This window comes from Propithecus coquereli, unplaced genomic scaffold (assembly GCF_000956105.1).
Source record: "Propithecus coquereli isolate 6110/MARCELLA unplaced genomic scaffold, Pcoq_1.0 Scaffold45, whole genome shotgun sequence".
Classification (NCBI taxonomy): domain Eukaryota; kingdom Metazoa; phylum Chordata; class Mammalia; order Primates; family Indriidae; genus Propithecus; species Propithecus coquereli.
The window spans coordinates 9,360,614-9,369,899 of NW_012150285.1; the positions used below are offsets into that span (position 1 = coordinate 9,360,614).

General features: G+C 47.3%; 1 protein-coding gene across 1 annotated transcript in view; it reads right to left on the bottom strand.

Moving 5' to 3' along the window:
• Positions 1-2,278: 2,278 nt before the first annotated feature.
• Positions 2,279-9,286, bottom strand: part of MYO3A (myosin IIIA) — a 242,790-nt gene continuing 235,782 nt past the window's right edge. Inside the window, exons 25-26 of the mRNA XM_012654857.1 lie at positions 5,644-5,681; positions 2,279-2,411 (exon numbers count right to left, since the gene is read on the bottom strand). Of these exons, the coding sequence (XP_012510311.1) occupies positions 2,279-2,411; positions 5,644-5,681 (171 nt within the window). The remainder of the gene's footprint in view (positions 2,412-5,643; positions 5,682-9,286) is intronic.

Sequence of the window (9,286 nt, forward strand, 5' to 3'; positions counted from 1 at the left end):
CGGTGGTTTACCCAGAGATCAGGCGCAGGCTCGCCCGAAGAAGAGTGTCTGGTCAAGTTTTCCCTGTGTCCTTCCAGGGCTTAAATGTGGGACACAGAAAGGAGAGATGGAAAGAAAAAATAAATGGAGAGAAAAGAAAGAAATCTAAAAGAAAAAAGAAAATAATGACATTGCAACCATTTCTCAAGCGTTTGCCACTCTCTTTGCTAGCCTCACTTAAAAAAAAATAAGTGGGGGAGAACTTAAAGGGGGTGTCTGTTGCCTCCCCATCCAGCAACGGAAAGGCAGGACTGCCGGGGCTCTGGTCGGCAGGGGCCACGCGGGAAGCCTGGATTGAAGGGAGGGCCCGACAGCCCAGCGGAGCTCGGCTCTCCCCTCCCCCCAGGCTTCCCGAGGTGGGCAGAGGGTGGGGAGGAGGAGGGGCTGGGCCACCTCGGGTGACAGACACTCTTGTCCCCCCACTCCAGTCTATGGTGCCCTGCTGTGCTTGTTTCGCTGGTGCCAGGGCCAGGCCTGGCCGCGCCGTCGGTCCGCACAGCCAGCGGGGGCGACTCCTCACTTGGCGCAAACCCAGGGAAAAAGCAAGGCCTCGAGCGCGCGGGACTGGGGCTCCGCCCTGGCACAGCTGGAGGGTCCCCTCCGCCCGCTCGCATTAGTAAAATGAAGAGGTAGCATGAGTCATCCTTGGCGACCTTTTAGCGCCAGCTCTGAGTCGGAGAAGATGTCACGCCCCTTGGACGAGCTGCTCTGCTAACGTCGTGAGCCCGCAGGACGCGCCCTCACTGGCTCCTCCAACATTTCCCCGGAGTCTTCCGGATCTGGCCCGTGGGTGCAGGAGCTGAGGGCCCGCACGGAAGGGATAAGCCCTGTCTGGGCCAGAACCCTTCTTCCCCCGATTCAGTTATCCATGTAACCACCTAGTCACCCGTCCTCACCCTCTCCAGGCCGCGTAGACGCGGACAGTGTCAGTTCATAGAAGAGTTCAAACCCAGGCCGGGCGCGGTGGCTCACGCCTGTAATCCTAGCACTCTGGGAGGCTGAGGCGGGCGGATTGTTTGAGCTCAGGAGTTCGAGACCAGCCTGAGCAAGAGTGAGACCCCGTCTCTACTAAAAATAGAAAGAAATTAATTGGACAACTAAAAAAATATAGAAAAAATAAGCCGGGCATGGTGGCGCATGCCTGTAGTCCCAGCTACTCGGGAGGCTGAGGCAGGAGGATCGCTTGAGCCCAGGAGTTTGAGGTTGCTGTGAGCAAGGATGACGCCAGGGCACTCTAGCCCGGGCAACACAGTGAGACTCTGTCTCAAAAAATAAAATAAAATAAAATAAAATAAGAGTTTAAAACGGTGCAATCAACTGACGAAAGCAAACCTCTACCCACCCACTACCCTGCTCCCCCGTCTTAAATACACCCAAATTCGGAGCAGCGACAATTGCCCCAAATCTGCAGACGAGGACCCAAAATCTGACAGTTCAGCTTAGTGGCGGGGACCAGAATTTTTATAGGTGTGTCTGGGAAGGCAACGTGCGCGCGCGCAATGTGTGCGTCTGCTGTGCTGGGGTTTGGAGTCTGGAGGCCGCATGTGCGCCGCAAGTACGGGGTTTTAGCTTGGATTCTGTTTGAGGTGGCTGGGTGGTGGGGGTAGTTCGCTGGTGGAGACACAAGGACCTCAACGCACCTCTCTGAGCGCGGCCCCGGCACAGCCCTACAGCAGACCGGCCACTCAAACCACGGGCTTTCCAAGGCACTTCCTTTATTTAGTAACCGTAATACCCGGGGGGAGGAGAAGCGCAAGTTGGAGATGAAGTTCACGTTCAAAATTCTCCCCAACCCAACCCGGGCTTTGTGCTCCAAGACCAACCGGCCCGCGAGTGACCCGTGGGCCTGGAGAAGTCAAGAAAGAAGGAAACTTTGAAGTCACCCAAACTGAGAGAGGGGCCGGAGGGGGCTGAGGCGCAGTGGGGTCCACAGAAGGAGTGGCAAACATGTGAACAAAGAGACCCATCAGGGGACCAAGGACAAGAATGCTCCAACCCGCGGGCGGGCGAGAGTGGAGGGTGCGGAGTGCGGAGAGGTGGCGCCCAGGAGGTTTCCCGAGGGCTCCGGCTTCTCTTCCTTTGCAGCACGGAAGGCTGGCCCTGGCACCCGAGGGGCGGGCGCAGCAGGCAGCCCCTGCGGAGATCAGGGCCTCGGCTTCGGGGCCCGGGGGTGCCAGCGCCGGAGGGGCCCGCTTTAGCCCCTGCACCTTCCGACGGCGGTGGCCGCCCGGTAGCTGCGCTACGACTGCTGGAGGAGGCGCCGGCGCTGGGAGGTTTTGCGCAGCAGTCTCCGGTAGTCGTACGGGCTGGCGGCCGGCCCGCTCCCCTCCTCCTCCTCCTCCTCCTCCTCGGGGCTCTCCGCCGCCCAGCACCTGCGAGCGAGACCCGGGACCCGGGCGTCAGCCGCGCCTCCGCGCAGCGCACCCCAACCCGCCCCGAGCTAGGCGGGTCCTCTTCCCCGCAGGTTCCACCAGTCTCGGGCTTTTGCGACAGGCACAATCAAAATGACAGGATAATGGCCAAACGGATCTGCCGGAATCCTCCCAGCCGCCGAGCAGCGGAGGGCTGGTGGCACCAGTGGCTTCGTGTCTGGACGAGTGCTAAGTAAAGCGGCAGAAGGTGCAGTTCAGAGGGCTGAGTTTCATTTGCATCGAAATAACTCACCACCAATAAACAAATATTATTTTAGTACCTTAATTTTTAACACACTTTGGTCAAACAGGAAAACTCAAAGTGCCTAAATAGACGCTCATCATTTTGCATTTTAAAACTGCTCAGCTGTTTCTTTAAAAGTGGTCCTCCGAATGTGACCAACTGCTCTGACAGCGGCACAGGGGCTGAGGGCCCTGCTTGGTGTTTCAATGTTTCCATATTTTCAGTGAGGCTGCTGGGCCGACAGTTCTGAACCCGTTGCCCGGAGCCCCTGCCACCATTTACCTTTAAATTCTGCAGCAGGCCTGGGGAAGTGAGGTGCTCCCTAAAATGCAGCTACATAGATTCGTTCATTCATTCATGGAGCACCGACTAAGTACCAGCCACCAGTAGAGGTGATGGGTGAGCAAAAGTCCATGTTTTCGTGGAGTTTATTGTCTACTGCAGAGAGGACCACGGACAACTTTAAAACACCAGGTGACGACAGGTGCTACACAGAAAAGTACAGTAGGGTAATGGGGAAAGAGTCATGGTGTGTGTGTGTGTGTGTGTGTGTGTGTGTGTGTGTGTGTGTGTGTGTACACAAGCTATTTCATAGAGAGCGGTCAGGAAAGGCCTCTCTGATAGGGTGACCTTTGAGGAGAGACTTAATGGCAGAGAGTGAGCCATGCAGATCTCTTGCGGAAGGGCAGGCATTCGAGGGCGGTAGACCAACCAACACTGAGGTCCCAAGACTAGAGTGTGTACACAGTGTTGAAGCAACAGCAAGGAGGCCACTGTGGCTTGAATGGCGGAAGCAAGGTGGGGGAACTGCAGGAGATGACAGTAGGAGGAATGAGGTATAGTGGGGCAGATAATTTAGTGCTTTGAGACCATGGCAAGGACTTGAATTTTACTTCGAGCGAGAGAAGCATTGAAGGGTTCTGTGTGGAGAAACGAGTGACTCATAAAGGATCTGGCTGCCAGAGGGGAAGTAGGGAGGCCCATTAGGAGGTACAGTAGTAGTGCAAGCAGGACTGACAGTGACTTAAACTGGGCTTGTGGAGGAGGAGGTGGGAACTGGTTGGTTCTGGTCATACGTGGAAGGTAGAACTGAAAGAGCTCTCTGATGCACCTGGACGTGGGCTGTGAAAGACAGGAATCAAGAATGCTTCCAAGGTTTGGGGCTTAACCAACTGGAAGGATGGAGTTGCCATTTAGTGGGATGCACAAGGCTGGAGAGGAGCATGGTTTTGGGGGGGAGGGATGGGATGAAGATTTTAGTTTTGGTTTTGCTAAGTTTGGGATATTTATTATCAATAGATACGCAAGAGGAGATATTGAGTAGGCAGTTGGATACATGAGTCGTGATCTAGGCTAGAGATTTCAGTTCAGGAGTTTAAAACACACAGATAACATTTCAGGCCATGAGAGTGCGTGTTGATGAAGCGAACGACCCGGACACTATTGAGAGACCCGTGAAATGAGGGAGGTTGAGCAAGGGACTGGGAAAGAGCAGCCAGTTGGGCAAGAGGCAGACAAAGAGGATGACTGTCCTGCAGGCCAGTGAGGAAACTGTTTACCGAAAAAATGAGTGATCATCGGTGTTAAATGCTGCTAATGGGAGAGATAGGTATTGAACGTCAGAGATCACGGGACGCAGCAACACGGAGGTCATCGTTGACCTTGGCGGGGCAGTGTCAGTGGAGTGGTGGGAAAGGAAACCTGAGGGAAGTGGCTCAGGAGAGAATAGGAAGAGAGGACGTGGAGGAGGTAGTATCATTATTCTTTCATGTATTATTCATTTGCTATGCTGAAGAGCAGAAACATGGGTGGTCTTAAAGGGGGATTGGGTCAAGGGTATTTTATATGATGGGTCTGATTACATCATGCTCACGGATTGCCAGAAATGATTTGGCAAAGAGAACAAACATTCAAGATGCAGAAGAGAGAGGGGACAGTTGCAGGACAATGCTCTTGAGTATATGCAAGCACTTGGATTTCGTGCACAAAGGGAAGGTTTAGCCTTAGCTAGGAGAGCAGAAAGGTCACACACAGTATCCTGAGGGAAGTATATGAGCAGGAGGTAGGAAGGTCGATAGACTTTGCATGTGTCTGTTATCTGTTATTGGGTTAAAAGAAGACTGTCAGCTGAGAGTGAGGAAATTTTGAGGGTTTGAGGACAGAAGAGGAAGTCTGAAAGAGTGGACTGGGAAAGTGGGATGATGGATTATTAGGGAAATGTAGTATTGCAAAGTAACTCTAAGGCCTGCCCAAGGTGTGTGGCCATACATTTTAAGTGAGATTAGATTGTGCTTTTCTCTAGCCATGTTCAGCTACATGGGGTGGGTAGAGATGGGGTGGGAAGCTGGCTTTACCCAGCACTGGAGTTTGCCAGTTGAATATACATGAGGGAGAGAGAAAGCCAAGGCCATTGAAGGCGTATGCAAATGAATGCAAATAGTGATGAAAGGAGAGGGGTAGAACTCGGTTCTGTGGATGGAATATGCCTTTATTCTGGTCCATTCTGAATAGGGAATTAAAAGAAGACAAAATTTTTGGCAAAGTCTTTCAAGGCATCTCAAACTCAGTGTATGCTTGACAGGAAAGTGTACAAGTGTCATCACAGTGGGTACTGATGGAGTAGATCATCTTCTTTTGAGTTACTGACTTGAATTTTTATACCTGTTCAGCTGATTTCTGTTATATGAACATTAAGTATCGGCCAGGCATGGTGCTGTAATCCTAGCATGCTGGGAGGCTGAGGCAGGAGGATTGCTTGAGCTCAGGAGTTGAAGACCAGCCTGAGCAACAGCAAGACCCCATTTCTCCTAAAAATAGAAAAGTTAGCCAGGCATGATGACACATGCCTGTAGTCCTAGCTACTCGGGAGGCTGAGGCAGGAGGATTGCTTGAGCCCAGGAGTTTGAGGTTGCAGTGAGCTACGATGACAATGACTCTATTGCACTCTACCCAGGGCGATAAGGCCTTAGATTCTTCTTGTCCTCTATCTACAGATGAAGAAGCAGACTGATTCCAGGTGATACAGCCAATAAGGAGTGGAGTGAGGATTCAAACACAGGTCTGTAGGGCTCATATTTCATGCTTTCCCCATGTATCCCTTTGCCTCTTTTCTGCTGATGCTTCTTTCCTGATTCTCCATCCCTTAACTGAGGCACTGGTGCTCTTTCTAATGTTTTCCTTTTCCATCCTCCATTTATCTTCTTGCCATAATTAAAACCCAGCTATGCCCTAAATACCCCACAACTCTTACTATTGCCCAAGAGAGACCCCACCCTTGTTTCCCTCTGATGCCATTCTCTAATCACTGATTACCTGCCACTAGCTTTTATTCATTTTAACATCTACAAGAACATGCTTGAGGCCAGGTGTTCAAGACCAGACTGGGCAACATAGTGAGACCCTGTCTCTACAAAAAATAAAAAAATAAAATAGCCAGGCATGATGGCTGCACCTGCAGTCCCAGTTACTCAGGAGGCGGAAGCAGGAGGATCGCTTGAGCCCAGGAGTTCAAGGCTGCAGTGAACTATGATTGTGCTACTGCACTCCAGCATGGGTGACAGAGTGAGACCTTGTCTTTTAAAGAAAAATAAAATAAAATAAAATCTGCAAGAACAATGAACTATCCACAAAAGAAATCAAGAAAATAATTCCATTTACAATAGCCACCAAAAAATACTTAGGAATAAATTTAACCAAGGAAGCGAAAGATCTGTACACTGAAAACTATAAAATGTTGATGAAAGAAGTTGAAGATAACACAAATAAATAGAAAGATATCCTATATTCTTGGATTGGAAGAATTAATATTATTAAAATGTCTATACTATTCAAAGCAATCTACAGATTCAATGCAATTTCCGTCAAAATTCCAATGACATTATTCACAAAAATAGGAAGAACAATCCCAAAATTTGTATAGAGCCACAAAAGACCCCAAATAGCCAAAGCAATCTTGAGAAAAATAAATGAATAAAAAGTAAAGCTGGAGGCATCACAACACCTGATTTCAAACTAAATTACCAAGCTATAGTAATTAAAATATCATAGTACTAGCAAAAAAACAGACACATAGACCAATGGAACAAAATAAAAAGCCCAGAAATAAACTCAGTATTTACAGTCTTTTGATTTTTAATGAAGATGCCAAGAACACACAATGGGAAAGGATAGTCTCTTCAATAAATGGTGCTGGGAAAACTGGATATCCATATGCAGAAGAATAAAAATATACCTTTATGTCATACCATATACAAAAATCCACTCAAAATGGATTAAAGACTTAAACATAAGACCTGAAACTATAAAAATACTAGAAGAAAATGCAGGGGAAAAGCTCCACGGCATTGGTATGGGCAATGATATTTTGGGTGTGATGTCAAAAGCACTGGCAACAAAAGCAAAAATAGATGAATGGGATTACATCAGACTAAAAAGCTTCTGCACAGCAAAGGAAACAGTCAACAGAGTCAAGAGATAACCCATGAAATGGGAGAAAATAATTGCAAACTGGAGAAAATAATTGCAAACCATACATCTAATAAGGGTTTAATATCCAAAATATATAAGGAATGCATACAACTTAGCAAAAAACAAACAAAAAACTCTCCAAACCCCACAAATAACCCAGTTAAAAATGGGCAAAGGACTCAAATAAACATTTCTCAAAAGAAGACATACAAATGGCCAACAGGTACATGAAAAAGATGCTCAGCATCAGTAATCACAGAAATGCAAATTAAAACCACCATGAGATATCATCTCACACCTGTTAGAATGGCTATTATCAAAAAGATGAAAATAAAAAGATGACAAGTGTTGTCGAGGGTGTGGAAAAAAGGGAACCCTTGCACAATGTTGGTGAGAATGTAAATTAGTACAGCCATAATGGAAAAACGTATGGAGATTGCTCAAAAAATTAAAAATAAAACTACCACATGGTCTGGCAATCTCACTTCTGGGTATACAGCCAAAGGAGATGAAATCAGTATGTTGAAAAGATATCTGCATTCCCACGTTCATTGCAGCACAATTTGCAACAGCCGTGGCATGGAGTCTGCCCAACTATGTATCAATGGATGAATGGATAAAGAAAATGTGGTACATATACGCGATGGAATGTTACTCAGCCTTAAAAAAGGGAGAAAATCCTGCCATTTGTGACAAAACAAATGAACCTGAAGAACATTATGCTAAGTGAGATGAGTCAGGCACAGAAAGACAAATGTTGCATGATGTCATTTCTATGTGGAATCTAGAAAAAGACAAACTCACAGAACAGAGAGTAGAATGGTGGCTATTAGGGGCGTGGTGGTGACGGTAGTGGTGGTGGTTTTGGGGAGACGTTAGTCAAAGGATACAAAATATCTGTTAGACAGGAGGAATAAATGCAAGAGAGCTATCGTACCATACGGGGACTAGAGTTAATAACGGAGTATACTTGAGAATTGCTGAGAGAGTAGATTTTAAGTCTTCTCACTATCAAAAATATTAAGTATGTGAGGACATTCATATGTTAATTAGGTTGATTAAGCCATTCCACATGTATACATATTTAAAACATCATGTTCTACATCATAAATGTATATAATTTTTATTTGTCAATTAAAAGAAGTCCGTGAGGCACTCAATTCACCATTGCTGTTGTCCTGACTCCCAGACTGACTGACACGGACTCACACTGTCCTGGATGTCCACAAACACAAAGACACTCCTTGTGCAGCACATCGTCCAATATGTAGTTTAGTCTCACATTCTCCAATAGTTTCAAAATGTTCTTTAGAGCCGTTTTACTGTTTTTCTGTTTTCTATTTCAAATCCAGGAAACTATCCACGTTCATTCACTGCGTTTGGCTACTTTGTCTCTATAATCTTCTTTAGTTTAGAAAAATCCCCCCTTGGAGCTGTGTTGTTCAGCTTTGCTCTATCAATACACTTTCCCTCGAGTGTCAAGCTCTTTGAAGGTAAGGACCACATCTTACGCACATCGTACCCACCCCTTCCTCACACACACCCAGCATGGAGCTCTGCGTAGGCTGGCTACGCTGTGTAATGGTCAAGTTCACCAACTCTGAACTGAGAAAGGCCTGTGTTCAAATTCTGACTCTATCACTTATTGTCTAGGTGACTCTTTGAATTCACCAAACTTTATAGACTCAGCCTCCTCATCTATAAAATGGGGCAATAACAATAACTGCTTCACATGGTTGCTACGAGGATTACGGTAGACAACAGCATGGTGCCCAGCACAAAGTAGGTGTTCCACCAGCGCTAGCTGCTAGCATTCTTATTCTAGGGGATACTGAGTACGTATCCATAGACATCACTAAAACACCGGGCAGTATTTCAGGGCTTTACGGCAGATATGTGTCTGTAGGTGGGGGGAATTATGCTGGAGAAGAGGCAGAGTGGGCTGCTAAAATGGGAAGCAGGTAAGGCAGTGCAAAGCAATTGGGCAGGAAGTGAAAAATCTTGGATTTTAGTTCACTAATCCAATGTGTGACCTTGGCCAAGTCACTTAATCTTTCTGGCATTTGGTGTTCTCCAGTATAGAACTCCGTGGTTCATCTCCAAGCTCCAAAAAGCTACAGTTTTT